The sequence below is a fragment of the Zingiber officinale genome, chromosome 2B, assembly GCF_018446385.1.
Source record: "Zingiber officinale cultivar Zhangliang chromosome 2B, Zo_v1.1, whole genome shotgun sequence".
Taxonomy (NCBI): Eukaryota; Viridiplantae; Streptophyta; class Magnoliopsida; order Zingiberales; family Zingiberaceae; genus Zingiber; species Zingiber officinale.
The window spans coordinates 99,952,394-99,976,960 of record NC_055989.1 but is presented as its reverse complement, the minus strand read 5'-3'; the positions used below and the strand labels follow the sequence as shown (position 1 = coordinate 99,976,960).

The 24,567-nt window shown below is 36.3% G+C and overlaps 1 protein-coding gene across 4 annotated transcripts in view; it reads right to left on the bottom strand.

Annotated features, from left to right (window-relative positions):
* Positions 1-1,175: 1,175 nt before the first annotated feature.
* Positions 1,176-24,567, bottom strand: part of LOC122046501 (ATP-dependent DNA helicase MER3 homolog) — a 77,581-nt gene continuing 54,189 nt past the window's right edge. For all 4 annotated transcript variants that reach the window (XM_042607222.1, XM_042607223.1, XM_042607225.1 and 1 more), the window contains 4 exons: positions 2,707-2,789; positions 2,432-2,621; positions 2,239-2,276; positions 1,176-2,111 (listed from right to left, as the gene is read on the bottom strand). In XM_042607222.1, coding sequence (XP_042463156.1) covers positions 1,387-2,111; positions 2,239-2,276; positions 2,432-2,621; positions 2,707-2,789 — 1,036 coding nt within the window. In that variant the 3' untranslated portion in view covers positions 1,176-1,386. The remainder of the gene's footprint in view (positions 2,112-2,238; positions 2,277-2,431; positions 2,622-2,706; positions 2,790-24,567) is intronic.

The following is a 24,567-nucleotide window of genomic DNA, read 5'->3' as shown; positions in this document are numbered from 1 at the left end:
AACTGTATAGCAGCTCCGAAATCATAACTGATACAACTGCATGGCAACTCATTTATAATAGTTACGAAACCATAGCTGCTAAAATTGTGTAGCGGCTATGATTTTATATCTGCTAAATATGAATATTAAACTCTAAACTTTGAGAAATCATAACTTTTGACTCGGGTTGAATCACGGGACGTAAGATATATCAAATCAAAGATCGTTCAAAGATCTGCAATTAGTTATGACATGAAATCCAAAATGGCTCAATTTCAAACTTAAAAATATCGTTTAAAATCTTTTGGAGACTCTGAATAATTTTAATCTTAAAAAAAAATCATTTTGTAGTTGTAATAACTGTGAAACAACTATGATTTCGTAATTGCTATAAATATATAGCAAGTACAATTTCATAACTGCTATAATACGCTCAACTAATTTAAAATTTAGATGAAAAAAAAAAGAAGAGATAAAAGATATGACATGATAATAATGAGAATAATACTGGAGGATAAAAGGATAATTATATAATTTTACAAGTGAGCGTGTCGTTAGAGAGCTACCTGCATTTGCATAAAACTACCAATTCAGCATAATACATACCGGGATGCCAATTGTTAGATTTTATAGAGTTGATGAGTTTGAGTATGAAAAACTTCTAATCCACATAAACATCAAAATATACACTACTAATATGGCATAATATCATTATTTTTTTAACAGCTGTTGATACAAACTATAGATATTAAATTTTGATATAATTTATAAATATTAAAATAAATTAAAAATAAAAATATGTTAGATATTAAAAAATATCTAAATTTATTTTAAACCAATAAAACCTTTTGCAAAATATGTAAATGTTTTATGATTTCCAATTAGCGTATCAGAGTTAAATAATAAAATAAAATAATAAAAAAAAACTCCTATTTGCTACTCGTCGATGTTTTTATTGGATATTAGAAGACATTATGCAACTAAAATAAACTCCATGAACATTTACTTTAGAAGTCAATTTTATAATAGAACTATGAAATCCTAAATTCATGCCAATTATAAATTAGAGTTAGAGTAACAACTCTAAGGAACATTTTGCACATCAAAATGAATTTCTAGTTTTGCAATAGTTTCGTTTAAAGCTTATTTTGCAAATAGAATAAACTATGAATAAACAATATATGAAACTTTCAAGTAAAAAAAAAACAGAAATCCATTGAACTTGAATGTAATTCATCAGAAATACAAGAAGCATGAGTTCACAACGTCAAATGTGAAGACGACATAGTGATGCCTTTCCGACCATGCAAATCTGGACTAAGAACTAGTGTAAGTCGGCGTGGAAATCTACAAATTACAGGGAACAAGATTGGCAACGAGCTGTTTCTATTATAGATCTTTACCAAATTAAAGAAAGGAAAAGACACTCTTAAATCCAAGGAAAGATTCATCGCTCTGGTTACCGAGCACACTAGATAAGGAATGTTGTGAAAATTCTGTCCTATCTGAAGCTGAGTTCAATTCATCGAAGAGTGATATTTTGCAGCCAATACTCTGGACTTGTTTCAGGGAATCACTCCAGGAAGGCTTCTTGCGGCCAGATTGAAGATAATTCGTAGGAAATTCCTCATATACCTCTGACTTTAGTACACTGCTGGAAATACGAGTGCTCTTGATTGGAATTTTTTCCCTCTCTGTTAGGAAACTGCTTGGGCTGCTCATTTTCTTGAAGTCTTCAATAGGCTCAGAATCTATGAGGATTACATCTGAATGGGTTTCAATCTCAAAACCTCCCATTTCAGATGAGTTTCCTCTTTTCAGAAGTGAGGGATAGCAAGCTATACTTGCCTTCATTGGCTCTGTTGGCTCTGTTGAAGAGCTTACTTTCAGGAAGGCGTCTGTAGGTTCAGAATCTATGACGATTATGTTGCCTAAATAATCTCCATCCCTCTGATAAGCTAGGTTCTTGGGTGTTTCTGCTATTCTCAGAAGCAAAGGTTGATGAGAATAGTCCATCATAGTCGATGTCAAGCTAGTTGGAAAGGTTTTCGATTTCTTGCGGATGTGATCAAATATCATTTTTTCTGAGTTTGTTTTGCACTCAGTTTGTTGAGGTTCAGGAGTTGAGATATCTAAAAATGCAATTGTTCAGTTAAATGTCAACAAAAGAAATTATGCAGTTGACCAATTCCTGGAAGCTAAAAAGGAAAAGACAGCAGATAAGTTTTGGAAGCCATGTTGCTGCCACCATATGCATACCTGTAACAGTTTCATCCTCCAAAAGATCAAAGCTGGGCCTGCAGAGTTAGACAAGCGGAAGACCTGTGCTCAGTTAAAAACAATGGTAGCAAAAGGGAAAAACAATGATCTATAGATGGCTACATATTATATTTATAAATACTACTAACTGACGTTGAATGATTCTAAAATGTAAGATGGAAAAGCCACGTACATAGATGATTGAATCTTATTTGCATTGTCAGTTTCTTTACAGATGATTCTTGATCTTCTTTCTGGATCAGGATTTACAACATAAATTTCCTTTGGGAGTGAGGAAGAAGATGTAGCATCTTCACTATCTTTAGACTTAGTATTATCAACTCCATTGGTAACTATCAGCTTCTTGTGAACATCGAGACCAACTACAATGCAGTGTATAGGACTTAACAGAAAGTAGACAGTCTTGTATCACAGACTAATGAACTTAATGGCAGTGATGGACATTACCATAGTCTTCAAAAATAAGATCAGCTTTAATAGTCGCACTTGCATACTTGGGGCATGAGAAAATAATTGTGATAACATGAGGGCTGCACAAAAGCATCTCATCAGCCTAAAAATTGAAATACAGTAAAGAAGGGTGATTGTATTTAAGAATGTCTAACAAAGGATACACCTAATTTGGGAAGAAAAAAAAGAAATACAGGTAAACATTGTACTAAACCTAATCAAATATTTAAAGGATTGTCTGTATCTACTCGAGACATTTAATATTCCAAATTCAATTATTCGATACATTATATGCATATAAAGAACTTGCATCAAGAAATGGGGAAGTAATTACACTTAAACAAACTATCGGCACATACTACAATAGTTATAGTAGTGTCTAATCGTTGAATTTATTTTTCTTAATAACCTAATTTTTCAGCTTAAATAAACAAATAACTAGAATATTTATTATATCTTATCTTTTCATATTTAAATACTATTATGTGGAAAATTTGTTGTCTACATTATACATCAATATTAAATTATATTTTATTCCATGGTTTAAAACTATGTGTGGTGCCAAGCGGCAGAGTAAAGCATATCAATTTTGGTAGATTACCCAAAATTAAGTCATTTATATCTAGAATCGTTGTCTGAATCTTGCCAATGAGTATTAAATCATGCTAATAGTCGACACTTCAATATGCACAAGTTGAATTAAGATATTCTTTGTTATTTCTTAGTTTTTTTTTAAATTCTAATTCAATTTAATATCTAATTGCCCATCTTATTTTTTAAAAATAAACTAGTAGCATGGAAGAAGATTATAGAAACAAACTTAAATAAATTTTTTTCCATCAAAGGACCAAGTTATGATAACTCAGAATAGCTCTCTACACAACTCGTGAATAAGTGAAGGAGCTTATTTAAACTCCACATGACTTGGTCAGGGAATGTTTTCTTCAAACTTGTGAATATCTTCAAAAGCTAAACTCTTGAACATGTTTCATCAAGGAAGAAGCCACCAAATAACTCCTCCAAGTGTATAACTACCTCGTCCTATTTTTCTTCAACGAGGGTTTTCTTCAACTCATAAACAACTCTGTTAGGACTAGATGACTTCAATGAACGTTTTCTTCAACTTGTGAATAGTTTTAGAAGCTAAACTCTTGAACATATTTTGTCAACCAAGGAAGAGGCCACCAAATAACTCCTCAAAGTGTATAGCCACTGCATCCTATTCTTCTTCATCTCCTTTCTTCGCCCCATTCACTATCGAAACCATTGATCGGTACTTCCACAACATCAACACTATCTCATTCCAGCCAACTACTAAAACTCAAGCTCAAAACAATATTTTAATCCTTTTTTTAAACTTGTATTACATGATATTTACAATTTGATTCTTTACACTTTCCTTCAAACTATCTCAGAAAACCAAACATGTTATAGACATATTCAATGTTACGACCCAATTAACAAATCCACTATGTTTTAAGAGCTGACAAACAATGTTACAATTTTCTTTGATTGTACCTTTTCTCTAGTAAACTACTAATCATATTTTATATTTTGTCCTTGTTATCTATATATATTAGTTATCATATTATCCTATAAATTAGTTACCATATTATCCTATATATTAGTTACCATGTATATATTAGTTAATATATATGTCAATTAGGCTAATTAACAATTAGTCTAATTATAGTTTCATAAGATAAATTCCTAGTTTATATATAAATATGTCTCACTTTTCAATAAAGAGTATGAATTATTTTTTTCTCAAATAACATGGTATCAGAGCAACTTTGAAATTAAGGATTCAAAATTAGGGTTCCATCTCCGCCTCTTCTACCACTCACGTACTTTCATCTCCGCAGCGCGTCACTGCCTCACCATCATCCACGCACCTCCACTAGCTAGCCACGACCTCCTCGCCGGCACTTTCCTTCGTCGTTGCACCAATCGTTGTTGCTCTCCCAATACGAGTCATCAGAAGCATCGTTGGCACCGCCCAATCTAGGTCGCCAACGATCCTTACCACTAGCCCCTACTTTCCTCAACGCGAGTAGCACCTAAGTGCGTGTGGGTTTGTCTGTACTTGTTGGTTTGGAGCTTCCTTCGGATTCTTCTCTTATTTGACTTTCTTTAGGATAAAGTCTTATGGCTGAAAATAAGTCTTCTATTGTGACGGATTCAGTGTCTGTGATGTCTAAAATCACAGACTATAAGCTAAATGATTTGAACTGTTTGGATTGGAGTAAGACTATTCGTCTTTATGTACGAAGTATTGACAAAGATAGTCATTTGACTAATAACCCTCCTCAAGATGATTTGAAGTAGACATGACTTAGAGAGGATTCTCAATTGTTCTTTCATATTCGAAACTGTATTGATAGTGAGGTAATTGGTTTGATCAATCACTATGAATTTGTTAAAGAACTAACGATTACTTGGAATTTCTGTACTCTGGAAAAGAGAATATCTCCCGCATGTATGAGGTTTGCAAAGTATTTTAACATGTGGAAAAATAAGATCAACCTCTGATTAATTATTTTATAGCATTCAAGAACACATATAAGGAGCTTAATATGTTGTTGCCCTTTAGTCCTGATGTGAAGGTTCAACAACGCCAACAAGAGCAAATGGCTATCATGAGCTTCCTTGCTGGCCTATCTCCTAACTTTAAGTCTACTAAGTCACAAGTTCTCTCTAGCTCTGCAGTCTCCTCTTTACAAGATGTATTTAGTTATGTTCTCTGTACTGCATGCATCCATTCTGCTTAGTGGTGCTTTGGTGAGTCACAATACTAATTATATGTCTGGAAGATCAACTAGTCACAATGGAAACAAAGGAGGTGGCTCATAGGACTTTGAAACTCAAACGCCAAATTCGGATGGTATTATGACCATCATAAGCTAGGTCATACAAAATTTGAGTATAGAAAGCTTCAATATAAAAATCAGCAAAAACATTTGGCCCATATTGCACCCATTAATGATGCCTCTGATAAATCGGTCCTTATCTCTGCAAATGAATTTGTTAAGTTCTCAAAATATCAGGAATCACTCAAGTCTTCATCTCCCTACTATTGATGACTTAGGTAAATAAAACGCATGTCTTCTTTCCTCGTCCTCCAAATGGGTTATGGTGTCACGGATCATATGACAAGTAATTCTAGTCTCTTTTTTACTTTTCAGTCCAAAGCTAACACTCTTATCGTTACTTTAGCTTATGGGTCTCTATCTTATGTTCGTGGGTCTGACACTATCAATCCTACCCCTTTGTTTCCTTTGTCCTCTATTATACATTTACCTAATTTATCCTTTAATTTATTCTCTGTTAGTCAACTAATTTATAATCTTAATGGTTACTTCTCATTTTTTTCTAATCATTGCTTATTTTGAGATCTTTTGACGAAAAAGATTATTGGTAAAGGACATAAGTCTGGAGGTCTCTACATTCTTGGCACACCACTCCCAAATTCTTTTGCTTGCTCGATTGTCACTTCTCCTTTAGAGGCTCATTGTAGGTTGGAACATCCGCCTCTCCCTTTGCTAAAAAGCTTTGTCTATAATATGGTAAGATGTCTTTCTTAAATTGTGAGTCGTGTCAGCAAAACATCATTGTCTTAGTTTGTGTCCTAGAGTAAATAAACGTGCTATTATTCCTTTTAAATTAGTTCATCCTTATATTTGGGTCCATGTCCCATTTTGTCTAAACTTGATTTTAGGTATTTTATTACTTTTGTAGATGATTATTTTCGTGTAACTTGATTATATCTAATGAAAAATTGTTCTAAATTATTTTCTCTATTTTTGTGTCTTTTGTGTTGAGATTCAAACTCAATTCAATGCATCCATCCGTACTTTGCGAAGTGGTAATGCCAAGGAATAGACGTCTGATTTATTCCAATCATATATGGGTCAGAATGGCATGCTTCATGAAGTAATATTGTTATTCTGTATGTGGATGATATTGTTATCACTGAAGTATTACTATAGTAATCTCATCTCTTAAATCTTTCATTCATACTCAATTTCACATGAAAGACTTGGGGTGCGTATTTCTTGGGTGTTGAAGTTTCGAGTAAAAAAAGATATATTTCAATCTTAGAAAAAAAGATATCCTCGACCTATGAATTGAGTCAGGAAAATTGGGAGCAAAGCCTTGTAGTGTGCTCCAATGACTCAAAACATACACCTCACAAGAGATGAGAACATCTTGAGAGATATCAAAAGTTGGTTGGGAAGTTTTTTTTTTTTATAAAAGAGTAAATATATATCATCAAACTGTGCACAACTATACAGAAATAACAATGAAGCCCCTTATGTCATGTCTGACGGACTATTAGATCTGGAAGGGAAACCATGGTAGTGTACATGTACTCACTCGAATACCATCTCTCTTTGCGTATCGCGTGTCGGTTGTCTACTTACCCTCCATATGAGACATTAAAGATAAGGTGTCCATCATCATGTGACACAAACCATCCGTCATGTAGCCCATCTCTATCCATACCACGTATAGCTCAGCATCATCAATGTCCATCTCCACCCGTGTCCATGAGACACCTATGGCTCTGCATCATCTCTGTCGAACCTCCTCCTGTGTCTGTGAGCCTAGGATCTTCCGATGCCTCATCCCTAAGCCTCCCGGAGTCACTTTTAGCAAGTGACCAACTATCAACGGGTTTGGCATGTCTTTACCGCGAGGCATTTGTTGCGGACTAGATAGACCTGTCTGGTGGGTCTACCCACCCTCTTGGGCTTTTCAGCAAAGCCCCATCTATAAATGAATTTAGAGTGTCTTTAATGTGAGCCGTTTGCTACGAACTAGATAGGCCTTTCTAGTGAATCTATTCATCCTCATAGGCTTTTTGGCAAAGCCCCAGGCATAAACAGATTTACAATGTTTTTGTTGCGAGCCATTTGCTGCGAACCAGATACATCATTCCAAGGTGGATCTATTCACCTATACATCACTATCATCTCACACAGTCTCTCCCACATACAATCCTCACCCCTCCACATCATACCTCCCTCTGTTGTATCCTCCCCTCTTAGCTCTCCTCCTCACTCACACTACACTCTCCCTACATGTGGTAGTCTCTAGTAAAGCTCCATCCACGTCATCTTGATGCTCCTTGAGGTGTCCTACATCCCATCCACGTCCTGCTCTAGTAGTCCATCTGCCTATCCACTCTAGCTGGCTCTGAAGAGGTGTCACTGTATCCAAAGCATCTGCATCCAGGTGTATCGAACCACCGTGGTAGTGTAGTCGCATCCTGGCCCCTCCATATGTCATCTTATGCCGCTACCAACTTTGAATCAAATACTAGTAAAGGTTTTTTTTACCGAGACCATACTTTAGCTTGATGAGGTGCCAACTAAAGTAGTGCTCCAGTTCAGTATACTCTGTAACAGAAAGAATGTGTATGACAGCTAGACCCTATGTGGCGTACCAAAATGTCTGGTGTGGATAGTGGGTAGAGACCTCATAAAACTCCATGCAAATGTTGGATGTCATCTCTCTAATCCTCAGTGGGCTTGTCAGCACCCTATCTACATGTATGATGACTATGAGCTCAAAATGCATATTCTCACTAAGTGTGATCCCTACACTCTCACTAAGTATTCAACAGATCTCTACACTCAAGCTATAACAAAATGCATGCCCTCATTGTACTACCTTACCCTGCATATTCGATTTAGTCAGTTTATATCATCTCCAACCGTTCATCATTGGACAACGTTAGAGCAAATTTTGTTTACTTGAAGAGAGCACCCGAACGGGGTATCGTATATGCATATCATGGGCACACTCATATTAAATATTTTTCATATGCAGATTGGGCAAGTTCCAATTGTATCTTTGTTGGAGGAAGTTTAGTCTCATAGAAGAGTAAGAACCAGAACGTTGTGTCACAATCCAGTGCAAAGTCAAAAAATAGGGCTATGGCATAGTATGTGTGAGATAATGTGGATATATCAACTCTTAACTGAAGGATTTAAAATTTCAATATAACCAAGCTGCTCTTCATATAGCATCGAATCCTGTGTTTCATAAGCGAACTAAACACATTAAAATTGATTGACATTTTATTCGTGAGAAAATTCAACAAAGCTTGATTTCTACGAGATATGTGAAGACTGGAGAATGTTACGCTCCGCAAGTGTACGGAAATGTCGCAAGTAATATAAAAGATTATCGTATCCACAGGGACTGGAATAAGCACTAGAAATGTCTCAATGCGAATTAGCTAAACAACTATCCAATTGTTTCAAATGCAAAGTGAAGGTAAACAAATCTAATATTAAAGATCAACAAACAAGAGTTTAGTGTTTTGGGTTATGATAAGGGGAGATTCTAGGAGTTTCAGTTTCTTTGTAAGATTTCTTGAATGTAAATGGTTCACCAATTCTTATCCCTCAATTGCCAAACACTTGTAGAAAGTTGTCGGTTCTCTCTTGCAATAGATAACCGGCTAAGGACTGAGAAATGTGTCTAAATATGATCAATTAGACGTGAACCTACGTTGTCCTTACACAGAAGCGCACCTATTACTATGCCTTCCTCGGATATCAACATAGAATCCCACAACTTATTAATCTATCAAGATACAAGAAACTAATCACAAGATCCATCCTACTCTCTTGAATATTCCTATTTCCTCTTCAAGATTATCTCTCAAACGTCCTTACACGGGCTTGCACCTGTCACGTGGATCCCTCGGATGATCGAGTGAGAGTTTATCTTTACTAAGTCCACAAGAAATCCAAACAATCAATCAAGAATGAGAATTAAGCACAAATCACCATTAATCATTCAAGATCTAATTGATACAAGCAAGACAATGTCATTGAAACAAGAAATTGGCAAATCCATAAGAGATTACATCAATCCATCATACAAATACTCCCTTAATCCTAGAATACAAGATCTACTCCATGAATCGAGGAAGAATACCAAGAAATAAAGATTACAAGCATTTCTTAAATCCCCAATCCAAGAAACCAGGAAAAAGGGGGAAAGAGAAAACTTATCTACGAAGAAGCCTCGTCTTCGGATCCAATCCTCGCTCCCGAGTCGAAATCGTCAAGAACTCCCCTCGAATCGCCCATAAATTCTCCCAAGAATGGGAGGATACCACCAAATCTTGCCTTTCTCCCAAAGGGGAAGAGATCCTTCAATTCACGAAGGAGGGTTTAAATAGAGGAGGAAATCGGGCGCCACACGCCTCACGACACGGCCTGCAGTGAGATTCACACGCCACGCCCAGCTCCTTCTCCGCCAAAGTCGCACTGGCCAGCGACTCACACGGCCAGACCCTTCGCTCGAAATGCTACACGGCCGGTGCACACGACCACCACCGCTTAGCTCGAAATTCACACACTGCAGATCTACACGGCCACGTAAGGCATCCGCCTAATTCAAATCAGACACACGCAGGAGATTCACACGCCATGTCCCTCTTCCCTTCCTCGTTAGAACTACACACCGTGCTGTACACTACCGATGCTCTCTCCTTCAATTCCTTCCAAGCTTGTCCGAGGACGCATAATCTTCACCAATTTCACTCTGTACAGAAAATGCACAAAAGCGGATCTCCGAACCAAAAGAGTAAATACGCTAAAAGGAAAGTTAAGTATAAAATGCATAGATCAAGCATGCTCAAAGTATGTAAATGTCGTAAAAACATGCATAAAAGAGTATATAATCTACGCACATCACACCCTGACTTAAACCTCATTGTCTCAAGCAAAATGTCATAACTTTAAATTCATACGTTCTATAACACATTCATAAAACCTAGTGCACTTTCCTAACTCTATCAAAAGTTTCATTAACAAGCGTGATCATGGAAACAAGTAAAGTATGGTTTAAGCATAAGAATCTTGTGCACAGTGTAAAAGTAACTCAACACCCTTCAAGTTTCAATCCATGTCCTAGTCAAGTCGTCATCAAATTTGAATTCCTAATGTTTCCAGTGAAAGACAAGTAACCAGTGATAGGCACTTACTCACCATTCACTTGGTTCATATTTCTCAACTAACCCAAGGTCTCAAAGGTGTGCTCAATCTCAAGGGAAGCTAGGCAGTCATTTCCCAGAACCTAACTCGGTCTCAAAGGGGTGACTTGCTAGATTCCACTCACGATAACTGTTTTTTATATCCCTTATTTTTTTTTTTTATAAGTATTTGCATTGTGCAAAACTTATTCACAAATGTACTTTTAGCACACATGTTGGGATATTTTGATTTTTCCAAATGAGCTTTAATGATTTGAGCCTCATCCAGTAACCAAAATGAAAGTTGAGAAATCACCATGGAAACCAAGTACTAAGCAAACAAGATGAATCATGACTATTTCAATGACATCAACTATTCAAGCATCAAGCACAAGTGTAGTGAAGATAAAATCCTTAAGGTTGAACCAAAACTAAAACTCATCACCATAAGATTCTTAGCTTATTAATGCTTCCCAAGATAGAAAAAAGAACTACACAAAGTTTACTACTAGCATCATTCGAACATCATGAATCAAGACAATAATCGTGCTAACATTTCACTTGAATCCAAGAAAGCATATAAGTGAAGATTTGATGTTCTCAAAATTTTTTTTTTTTTGCCATGATTATTTCAAAAACAAGCAAAATAAAGCAACAAGCAATGAAAATAAGAACCAACATGAAAAACTAACAAAAACTAAAAACTGAAAACCAAACTAAACCGTATATGACACCCCCCCAGACTTAAACTTTTCATCGTCCCGATGAAATCAATATGGTGGAGGAGGTGGACGAGGGAAAGGAGGTCTACGACGTGGTTGGCCAATAGGAAAACTAGGAAAACCCGAAATCTCACCCAAGGATCTATGATACTCATATAAAGAATCTACTTGTTGGCTAGTAAGCATCACGCTCTGCATAAAATCTCTCATCCTAGCCTGACCAAGATCATAATCCCGCACAAACTCACCACTGACCTTGAAAATTCCTCAGAATCGAAAATGATTTTCAGACTCCCTAAACCGATCATCGATAAAGAGAAGCGCCTCCAACATTTTTCGTGGCCATCTTGCTTCTCATGAAGTGATTCTAGACACGCAAATCTGAAAAATCAAACCTAGAAGATCCCGTGCCATATGCAAAAGAATGCCTAGCAGACTCCATAAAGTTGAGGGTGTCCGGATGACGAGGGCTCATGATGTGGCTCCAGTATATAAGGGTTATCCTCAAAATCTAACTCGGAAATTACCCAATTAGCCGGGTTACGAATAGTAGTTCGTTCAGGAAAAGGAAGGGTAAAGGAGAACCACTCCTAGGAAACGCGAAACCATTCTTATCCCGAACGATCATTTTCATAGCAAGACATGCATCAATGTCAATCATGTCATTACCATGAATTATTTCCAACCCATCAACATCAAGATTTAAATTATAAGCAAACCACCAAAACAATCGATCCCGATGATGCCCTAGCAGATCTTAATAAGGTTTGAACAAAATGAAAACCAGAATCAAATTCAACCTTATAAAGCATAGCCCATAAAGCATAAAGCTCATCTTTTAACCACCCCATCACTCTCTCCCTACCAAAAATAGTTTTACCCATGACTCTATGTAGATACCTAAAGATGTTTTGCATATGGGAGGCCTTAGCTCTTAAGGCTCATAAGGTTGATCTAACCCAGTTATCGCATTCCAAAAATAATTCCAATTAAACTGGATCAAACCTACGAGGGCTACCGTGGTTAATCCAAAACAAGAATTAAAATCACTAAATGCCCATAAAAATTTTTGATTCATTAGTCTAAATGAGATTTTTCCAAAATAATCATCTTCATTAGTAAAATGGACATCCAATGAACTTAAAATTCCAAAACAAGACGAGGATATGTAGGCAAATGTGTGTACATAATATCACTCCAATCCAAAAACCCAATCATCAAATCTACATCTTCCCTAATTCCAAGCATATCAAGAACAGTTTGGTCCATATATCTAGTACACACTATCTTTCTATTGACAAGAATTGCAAATCTAGTTACTTGATCATCATTTCTAAACACAATATTGAATTCATTGTCATTACCTTCGTTGCGGGAAGTCCTTTGCCCTTCACTGGTTGTTTTCTTTGTCCCTTGATGGCTCCTTCTCTTTGTCTCCACTGGATCCACCACCTCCTTTGCGAAGTTTCTTCAAAATGTTGGACATCTTGATGAGTTTAGATAGGGGAAGAATTATCTAGGGTTGGAAAAATGGAACTCAAAGAACAAAACTACAAAGAGCAAAGATCTTAGGTTAGGAGAATAAAAAGTCCAAGTCTTAGAGAGGAGGAGAATCGGATCTAAGAGATCTTGAGAGATTAGAGAGGAGTTTTTAAGAGATTGGGAGAGAAAGAGATGTTTTGGAGAGTTGGGGTGTGCGGAACACGGCCAAGATCCGGCCGTGTAAGGTAGAAAGAAGACTTAAATAACTCTCCTACACGGGCCGTGCAGATCCACACGGCCTCCCCTCTTCCTTCTCTGGATTCTTCGCACGGCCGTGTCTGGGACACGGCCTCTCCATCTTTCTTCTCGGATTCTTTGCACGGCCGTGTTTGGAACACGACCTAGTCCTTTCTCCTCGGGAGATCCTACACGGCCATGTCTGGATGACTATAGCACACGACCGGGCTCTGTTTTGCACCTAACCCGAAAACAAAATCAAAAGAATGCATCAAACTAAAAGAAATTAAAATACAAATCAAAACTAACTAAAAGAACCTCCCAAGAAGCGCTTGTTTAAGGTCTTTAGCTCGACCAAACCTGATCATTCACTTCTTTTCCTCGCCCTTGGAGGACAGATATACTTTTCGTTTTTGTTGGGAGATCTTCTCCCAACATCTTCCACCACATTGTCTCCTTCATTTGGTGGCCTTCCATGAGGATGGAAATTCCATTCCTCAAGTTTATAAATGCTTGTCCTGCTACAAGCATTTAAAAGAGACGAGACATGGTTAGAGATATTAGATAAATCATATTCCAACCTTTCCTTACCAATTACCAAAGAAAGCTTATGATTTTTGACATCAATTATAGCTCCAGCTGTAGCAAGGAAAGGTCTTCCTAATATGATAGGAATCCTAGGGTCCTCTTCCATGTCCAACACGACAAAATCTGTGGGAATAACATTCTCATCCACCTCTACTGGCACATCTTCTATAATACCCAAAGGGTACCTGCAGGAATGATCGGCAAGTTGAAGTGCCATAGTAGTAAGTTTAATATTTTTGAGACCTATTACAAATTGAATAGGGAATGAGGCTAACACTTGCCTCCAAATCACAAAAAGCTTTTTCAAAAAAATCTTTTCCTATGTTGCAAGGAATATAAAAGCTCCCTGGGTCCTTTAGTTTTGGGGAAGTGTTCTTCTCCAAAATAGCACTACATTCCTCACTAAGCGCAATTGTCTCAACCTCTCCTCTTCTTCTCTTGTTCGACATGAATTTGGCAAATCTAGGCATTTAAGAATAGCATCAATAAGAGGTACCTCTACACAAATTTTCTTAACTTTTTCTAAAAACTTGCCAAATTCTTCATCTTTCTTGAGCATTGTAAGTCTCTGAGGAAAAGGGACAGCTTTGCTCTGACGGTTCAGTGGAAGAGTCTCTTCAACCTCAATGGTACTCTCCTCATTAGCTTGAATATGATTTGGTATAAGAGGAGAGAGCTCTTCTTCATTTTGTATTAGCAGCCACTGGGAGTCTCCCAAGGTCCGTCCGCTCCTAAGCTCAATTCTATTGCAATGCTCCATAGGATTCACATCAGGTTTTTCGAAGTCATTCCCGGTGCTCGGATGACGAGGAAGCTAGTCGCGCATTGACTATCCCGATCTTTCGATGCTTTTCGAATTATCCATTCTCCGAACGAGCCTAAATCTTGCTTCATTTCATTCGACTGAGATAATTTCTTCAAGCATCTTTTCAATATTCGACTTTGGTAAGCCTTGAGAAGATGTTGAAAATTTTGTTGCCCACTTGAAAATTTGGTCTTGCCCCCAGATGGTCCTCGATCTTGATTATTTCAGAAGAAAAATTGGGATGGCTCTTCCATCCAGGTTATAAGTATTCGAGTATGGGTTGTTCGCTTGATCAGAACTCATGATCGATCACATTGTTCCAGTTGATTGATTTGTTGATAGCTCCCAATGGACACGAGTCATTTGAGCTCTCAACTCCCACATACTTCACAAGACGTACTAATAGCATTGACCATATTAGCACTAGTCCCCATATTCTCAAATTTCTTTGTAAGAGCGTCCAATTTTGCAGACAAAAGAGTGACTGCATCTACATCAAACTTCCCCGATGCTTTAATTGTTGGGTTTATAGAAGAATAGCCACCACTTCTTTCATTTGCCCATCGATGATGATTTTGTGCTACACTGTCAATAATTTCTTCACTTCATCTAAACTTTTATTCATAAGTGCCCTCCAGAGATGAATCAAGAGACACTTTGGTACGATAGTTGATACCATTATAAAAGTGTACAACACTAACCATCTTTCCAACCCACGATGTGGGCATTTTTGAGCATACTATTATATCTATCCCATGCTCAAAAAGAGTCAGTTTGCTTGAAGCTTGCAATTAAATTCCTCATACGAGCTGTTTTGCTTGGTGGATAGAATTTATCAAGAAACTGTTGCTCACACCGCTCCCAAGTGGTGATGCTATTAGGGCCAAAGAATTCAGCCATTGCTTTCTATCTCTTAAAGAAAACCCAAATAATAATAATCTAACTGCTCAAGGAACTCCATTCATTTTCATGGTACCACATATTTCATAAAAGACCTCTGTTGATTGGGTCTTCATGAGGTCCTCCACCAAATTGGTTCTCTTGCATAAGATATAATTGCGGGTTCGATCTCAAAGTTATTAGCTTCCACCAAGGTCTTGAAATACTAGATCGAAAACCTCTTGCATAAGGTGCTGCATAATCCTTGAGTGGTCTATTCACATGTTCAAATGTTCCTGTTCTTCATTAGAATTCTTCTTTTATGAAAAGTTCTGTCAATCTCGTGGTCAAAAGGAAAGAATTCCCCCAAAGTTAGATCTTCGCATACACAAGAACAAGATAGCAAATGACAATTCAACGAAAAAGAAAAAATAAAAGAATCAAAAATGCAGAATTGAATTTGTACAAAAAGAATTAACAAGAAGTAAAAGTTATACAAGAAAGTAAAAACAGAAATCTAATGATTAGTTACAACTATGCAATATGAAAGGAAAACAAATGTTATGTTTAGTCTAACTCAATTGATAATTCCTAATGTTACAGCGCATTCCCCGACAACGCGCCAAAAACTTGTTACGCTCCGCAAGTAATATAAAAGATTATCGTATCCACAGGGACTGGAATAAGCACTAGAAATGCCTCAATGCGAATTAGCTAAACAACTATCCAATTGTTTCAAATGCAAAGTGAAGGTAAACAAATCTAATATTAAAGATCAACAAACAAGAGTTTAGTGTTTTGGGTTATGATAAGGGAGATTCTAGGAGTTTCGGTTTCTTTGTAAGATTTCGTTCACCAATTCTTATCCCTCAATTGCCAAACACTTGTAGAAAGTTGTCGGTTCTCTCTTGCAATAGATAACCGGCTAAGGACTGAGAAATGTATCTAAATATGATCAATTAGACGTGAACCTACGTTGTCCATACACAGAAGCGCACCTATTACTATGCCTTCCTCGGATATCAACATAGAAGCCCACAACTTATTAATCTATCAAGATACAAGAAACTAATCACAAGATCCATCCTACTCTCTTGAATATTCCTATTTCCTCTTCAAGATTATCTCTCAAACGTCCTTACACGGGCTTGCACCTGTCACGTGGATCCCTCGGATGATCGAGTGAGAGTTTATCTTTACTAAGTCCATAAGAAATTCAAACAATCAATTAAGAATGAGAATTAAGCACAAATCACCATTAATCATTCAAGATCTAATTGATACAAGCAAGACAATGTCATTGAAACAAGAAATTGGAAAATCCATAAGAGATTACATCAATCCATCATACAAATACTCCCTTAATCCTAGAATACAAGATCTACTCCATGAATCGAGGAAGAATACCCGAAGAAATAAAGATTACAAGCATTTCTTAAATCCCCAATCCAAGAAACCAAGAAAAGGGGGAAAGAGAAAACTTATCTACGAAGAAGCCTCGTCTTCGGATCCAATCCTCGCTCCGGAGTCGAAATCGTCAAGAACTCCCCTCGAATAGCCCATAAATCCTCCCAAGAATGGGAGGATACAACCAAATCTTGCCTTCTCCCAAAGGGGAAGAGATCCCCTTTCAATTCATGAAGGAGGGTTTAAATAGAGGAGGAAATCGGGCGCCACACGGCCCACGACACGTGTGAGATTCACACGCCAGCCCTTCTCTCGCCAGCAGACCGCCGCGACTCACACGGCCGGACCCTTCGCTCTCTCGAATGCTACACGGCCGCAGTGCACACCGCCACCACCGCTGCTCGAAATTCACACTACTGCAGATCTACACGCCACGTAAGGCATCCGCCTAATTTTCAAATCAAGACACGCTGCAGTGAGATTCACACGCCACGTCCTCTTCCCTTCCTCAAGAACTACACTACCGTGTGGTACACGGCCTGATGCTCTCTCCCTTCAATTCCTTCCAAGCTTGTCCGAGGACGCATAATCTTCACCAATTTCGACTCCTGTGTACAGAAAATGCACAAAAAGCAGATCTCCGAACCAAAAGAGTAAATATGCCAAAAGGAAAACTGGAAGTATAAAAATGCATAGATCAAGCATGCTCAAAGTATGTAAATGTGCGTAAAAACATGCATAAAAGAGTATATAATCTACGCACATCAGAGAACAACTAGGGGACATTTTGACAAAAGCTTTAAATGAGGTTAGGGTTGATTATCTTTGTAACAAGTTAAGTATGAGTAATATCTATGCTCCAACTTGAGGGAGAGTATTATTTGTATATATTAGTTATCATATTATCCTATATATTAGTTATTATATTATCCTATATATTAGTTAATATATTTGTCAATTAAACTAATTGTCAATTAGCCTAATTATAGTTTCCTAAGATAGATTTCTAGTTTGTATATAAATTTGTTTCACTCTTCAATAAAGAGTATGAATTCTTTTTATCTCAAATAACAATCCTCTAATATAACACTAGATTGTTATGTGCATGTATCTTGGTTATCATAATACAAGATCAACAAAGTTTAGGAGCACATTCCAACTAGGCCATTAGTTCTTTAACCTATATAAGTTCATATATAGATAGGGCAAGGTACAAAATCTTAAACTGTGCTGAATTTGACTGGAACAATATCATGTCAATGTTTTAACATATGGTGTTAGGAGAATTGGAGGGGAAGTTGAAAGGAGATGAAAAAGAATATGAAAAGAACATATCTATGTACTAATCATTCTTTTATCTAGTGAATTACAATCAATCTTTTTATTTTTTCTCCTAGTAGAACACTAGATTAGAGTTTACGCATGTAGCTCGGTTATCATAATACAATGGCAACAAAGTTAGGAGCATATTCCAACTAGGCCATCAGTTGTTTAACATATAAGTTCACATATAGCTAGGGCAAGGTTCAAAATCTTGAAATGTGCCAGCCTTTGACTGAAACAATAATCTTACTATATCGTGCCAACATTTTGACATATGGTCTCGGGAGAATTGGAGGGGAAGGATACAAAGATGAAAAAGCATAAGCAAAGAACACATCTATATACCTAACTAGGGGCTTTATGTCTCAGCTCAAATGATATACTCTTAAAATTGTATTGTATGAACATAAGGTATAAAAAACAACAAAAATTATTTTGGTTCATCTCGATACATTTTATAGTGTATCAAGGAGTGTCAAATGTTAATATGACATGATATTGATTGACACAACAACACATGATAGATTAGTTGTATTGTGTTGAATAGTATCAAGTTTTGATAATTTATTTAGAATGATACATTTTAATTGTGCTGTCGGACACACTGAGATTTTAAATCATGAGTTGGGGGTTATAATCATATACTACATCTTTGCATTTGATCTTATCATAATCGACTAGTTTCTCTTCTAGAAATTCAAATTGCTACCTAAAAGGATGCAATATTAGTGTACCCAACAATTTAAAAGGTAAAAATTAACCATTCGACAATTGATAGCATTAGTTAAATTAATGTCAAAATAACACCAGGGAAATAAATAATCATCATTTTCTTAAATTCTCTTAGGGAAATTCAATTTACTGAACACCCGGATATGCATACTTTCCCCAGGGCATTTTCCCTAAGAGAAATAGTGTATAGTGAAAGTCCTTTCCCTAAAGCAATCTTTGGTACCCTAAAATTGTCAATATACCTCTAAATGATCATGACGCTACCTTAAGAAACTGATTGATTATGCTTATTGTGAACAACTTATCTTGTAACTATGAAGTAATTTAGTTCCTCTCCTAATCTTCTGTACCATTCTAGATTAGTTAAAGGTTCTCCTGATATTAAATTGGAACCAGGGGAGTATTGATTGTCTTAACTCTAGACATACAAGTCTACTCTAGTATATCAACCGTATATTTCTATTGGGAGATATAAAACTCTCCTTGTAAGAGGGTTACATCTATAACAAGAAAATATCTTAGTCCCTAAAATAAGTAAATCTGACAATGTTATAAAGATAAGCTTTGAGCCTTATGATCCTTCAAAGTTATCTCATGTTCTGATGTTGACCACATATGTTAAGGAGCTGTCGGCCACTGCTAGGCCCTGGGCAGTGTCGCCGCTGCTGATTTGAGCTGCTTGTTGGAAGGCCGGAGCTCCGTTGGATCACCAGAGATCTGATGTACATACACGGACAGTGAGGTAGGCTGGGGATGAGGGCTCTATTGGAGGGAAATTTGAATCTCATTCGGATTTCTCCCTCCAAAATCAGGCTGCACACGGAGGCATATTCATCCGGCTTTCACGAAATGGAGTAGGCTGCTTGTTCCGGGTATGAGTACTCTGTTCTACCCGGATCTTGGGCTGATGCTAGACTCCCAGTCATCTTCATTGCTGGATTTGCTTGGGCCGGGCTGTGGACATAGCCCAGAGAAGCTGGGCTACCAAGGAGCGGGCTGTTCCCCCCTTGCGGGGCTGTTGACGGTCTTGCTTTACAAGCTGGGTTAATTGACCTTGGAGGCTTTTGGGCCTTCTCTGACAAATCACATACTGGTTGAGGGGAGGGTCCACTAGTTACGTGGGATGGTTGATGTTGTTGCATGATGGCTTGCCATCAATTATGTGGGATGGTGGATGTTGGTGTATGAACTTGATTGGGATTGCTCAACCTGGTTGTACCTTTTTCTTGGATATAATACATTTTTACTTATCAAAAAAAAAAATGTAATACACTTCCCAAATAAAAAAAAGAGATCAAATACTAATTTATCTAAAACACTTCTTATCATCTTGAACTATAGGAGAGTAAAACTAAATTTACTAAATCATGCCCTAGGGAATTACTTTAGAGCATATATGAATTTTTTTAATTTACATAAAAGGTCACACTTCCTTTGAGGGATAAAACCTGAAGGGGATGGGAAGTAGCATAATGGAATCTCATGCCATGTTGTACCAAGAAACATAGTCAAAATGGGATACTAATTGCATGAGTAATCTCTCATATGTTGATGGTATCAATGAGTATTATATTGTGCGAACAAATTAGCACATTTTGGCACATGTTAAAATGGAGTTTATCAATTTAAATTAGCATAATCTATATAAAAAGTTGATTTAAGTTAGTCATTCAAACTAAATGATAATATATAAATCTAAAGTAGAATAATTATAGCATAAAGATTTAAAATAAAATAATAATGATTTCAAATAAAGAAAGAAAAATTAAGAAGGGAAAACTATAAGCATTGTTTTATACCAGAATAGCTAAGTGCTAACCACTCACATGAGCTTGGTAACTTGTGCTTGCCTACAGCTATGATTTATTAGCGTGCGAAAGATATAATATTATATGACATCGGTGAGGGCTTTGGCCTGTAGCATAAAAGGGCAGTCCGATGCGCTCCCGCCATGCGGGGTCCCGGGGAAGGATCCATTGTACGCAGTCTTACCCTGTTTTTTGCAAGAGGTTGTTTCCAGGATTCGAACCCGTGACCTTTTGATCACATGGCAACAACTTTACCGTTGCGCCAAGGCTCCCCTTGGCCTGTAGCATACAAAAAAAATAAAAATAATAATAATAATAAAATACATAAATAAATAAAATGCGGGTCGTGTAATTTATATAATTAATGTTTTAACTAATGCATTAACGGGTTGGTCCCAATTTGCATCAAATAGATAATTACTTAGCATGTATTTAAGGAGGGCGAGAGAAGGAATTCTAGGGTTTTTTTTTTCAACCTTTGTGTCACCACCTTTATCCGTAGGAAACCCCCGAGAAAACATCCCAAAAGTTTGAGAAATTGAAGGAGAACGATGTTGTATCGTCTCCTGTCGCTCCCTACGCCTCGCTCAATTTTTCACAAGTTAAAATGCTAAGGAAAGATTTCTAACATTTATTTCTGCACTATATGGATCATAATATGGATGTTTTAATGTTTGATGCATGATTTATTGATAACGAGTACGTTTTTCAATCGTTGCAACATTTTGGTGAAGTTCTACACCTTTTTATTTGGAAATTTTGATACTGGAATTTCGTGAACTTGCTGCTTCCTTAGGGTTGTTGGAACGATAATTTGAATTGAAAATTTGATGCTGGAAATAATCGGGAGTTGTTGCTGCCCTAGGGACATTGTAGGGGTGTTTAAGTGGCTGAGGAAGTGTGGTTGTGGCGAGGAATAAGGGCTGGAGTAGGGGAGGAGGGCTGCATCGGATGGAGGGCCAGGCGAGACGATTGGGTCGTTGTTGGGGCTATGCAGGCGGTTCATTGGAGGGGGAGGTTCGGTCCAGTGTTGTGACCGCCAGTTGATGGTCGAGTCGATGATTGAGCGGATGGTTGAGTCGAGGGCTGGGAAGAGATTCGGGTGAAGAAGTTGCAGTTGGAGATGGGAGGAGTTGGATCAATTCGGAGTCAACAGCTTGAGGCGCCAGTAAGTGGGTCTCGAGTCAAGGTTTAAGTCCTAGATTGAGGGGGAGAAGGTTCGGACTTATATGGGTACGTCTAGAGGTGGATGGAAGAGAGTTGTGTTTTATTTTAAACAATTGAGGAAGGCGAGCAGCATCTCTGAATTTTTTCTATGTCTAAGCACCTTTAATTCATTTAATACGAGTTGCTAGTATTTCGTTTTAAAACATTGAGAAAAGGAAGGAAATTATAATTTTTCTTGTCGTAATGATTTCAATACATGAAAAGTAAAACTATTTTTTAAGTAATGTGAATTGTTTGTGGCTACTTGACGGGTAAGGAGTCTAACTTAGAGGATACCAGAATTCTTACCAAATCAGAAGAAAAAGGGGTTGTGGAATCCAGCTTAAAGGATACCTGCGAACGCTACCAAACTTAGTACTAAGGTAAACGTTTGGCCAAACGAACAGAGTTTAAGGTAAATGGGTAATATTCAATGATATGAACTCACTTAAATATTTTGATATTTAAAGTTGATGTTGAATGTTAATGTTTGATGTTATTTTATTAAAGTTTGAAGGTCAATGGGACTAAGTGTTGGCAAGGTTAAATATAAATATTCAAGGTATTTTTCTTAAAAATATATATTGAAAAGCAAGTGAATGTATGTTATTTCTTGCTATAAAATGTTTGAACTTGTTGAGTCCTTAGACTTACTAGATTCATATGGTGTTGGTAATGAGGAGATGGAGGGTCTTAATGGATGAGTTCGCTCGTACCAAGCAGTGCACACCCGATGGCCTTGTTCTTTCTTTTACCGTTTATGTTATTCTCCGTGTTAGAATGTGCAGTTTTCTTTTTAGAGTCGATGATGTAATTGTTGGTTAGATGTCTTAGATTCCTAAATTTGGTTTGTTGCACATTCGAATCTTTAGATATTTATTTACACTATTGATTCTAATGTTCAGGCAGGATTTTGTTTTACTGATTTCTAGTTGAACAAGTTTTGAGATGCATGACATTGGAGTTAAGTTATTTAACTTTTTTTTTCTTGTTATTTTGGAAGGGAGGATTTGTACGACTTGTTTTGAAAATTATAACGGGATAAAGTTTTAGGTCGTTTCATGGCCCATACATCAAATGACTTATTATACTCAAGGATATTGGCGATTTACTTTTTAGTGAATTTATTAAAGATACATTATTGATGGAGACTTAAAAGTAAATGATAACTAAAAATTATCTTAATTTGTGATAAAAGATGATAATAATAATTATGATTCTAAATGCTAACAAATAATTAGAAAGAAAATAAAAGATGACTTATATATATATATATATATATATATATATATATATATATATATATATATATATTAAAAAACTCAAATGATAATTTAAAATTATAATATAAAATGAAATTTAACCGAGTTTTTTTTATCTCCTAATCAAGATTATATTCGTGCACATCTTTCTTACTAATCTACTTAGCAAATTTGTGCTCATTTTCTGTTTGTAGCTCTAGTGATTCACTTTTTAATAAATTTATTATTGATGAATTCATTAAAGATATATTATTGGTAATAGATTTATTGATGGTGACTTAAAAAAAACAGTAATTAAAAATTATTTTAATTTATGATACTAAATAGTGATAATAGTTGTGAGTCTAAATATTGACAAATAATTAGAAAGAAAATAATAGTTAACTATAGTATATATAACTTAATGTTGAAATACAAATTTAGTTGATATGTGTCTCTTAATTAAGATAAATTCATGTGCATCTTTCTTATTAGCCTACTTAATAAATTTGTTTTAATTTTTGTTGGAAATTAAAAATTATATTATTTAAAAAATTTATCAAATATATCAAACTCTACCTCTTTGTAGACTTTTATGCAATTACTCCCCTCGAGATGGTGAATAGATGTTTATGATCCTCAACTTGATACAATACTAAACACTAAAATATTTAACACTTTAGTATGTATGTTTGCAAGTTGTCCATATATTTACCTAAGGGATGCAAATCCACCCACTCTCTAGTTTTTCCATGATGAAGTATGTGTCAATTTTAATATGTATCTTTTGACCATACTATACTTGACTATGAATTAAGCTAATTATAAATTTATTATCACAATGAAGTCTTATTGGACCGTCCCATTTGATCTGGAAGTTAACCAAAGTAGTTCACACACACTTTGAACCATTACTTGGATTCTATCTCTATACTAAATTGTGCCCCCATATCATGTTTCTTGCGCTTCCATGCCATAAGGTTATGATTAAAAAAATGCAATACCTGATAAAGCTCAACCATTGACCCAACATAATCAACATTTGTATATGCCTCTACCACCTAACCTCCATTTCTTTTAAAGAGAATGCAGTTCTCATTTCTTAGTGTTCCTTTAAGATATTATAATACTCAATAAGCTATTTGCAGATGAGCTTCTTTGGGGTTATGCACTTATTAAGTATTCACACTTACTGCATATACTATGTTTGGCCGTGTATAAGATAAATAATAAGTTTTTCTACCATATATTGATACATTCCTTTATCTACTGCAGCATCTTCCTTTATTATTCCAAGTTTAAATTTTAGATCTATTTGAGTACTTGCAAGATTACATGTTGTCTTGCCTTTTCTTTATGGAGATTGCGATATTTTTCTGTTAAAAGATGAAAATGTCTTGTTTAGACTGAGCTACTTCAACCCAAAGAAAGA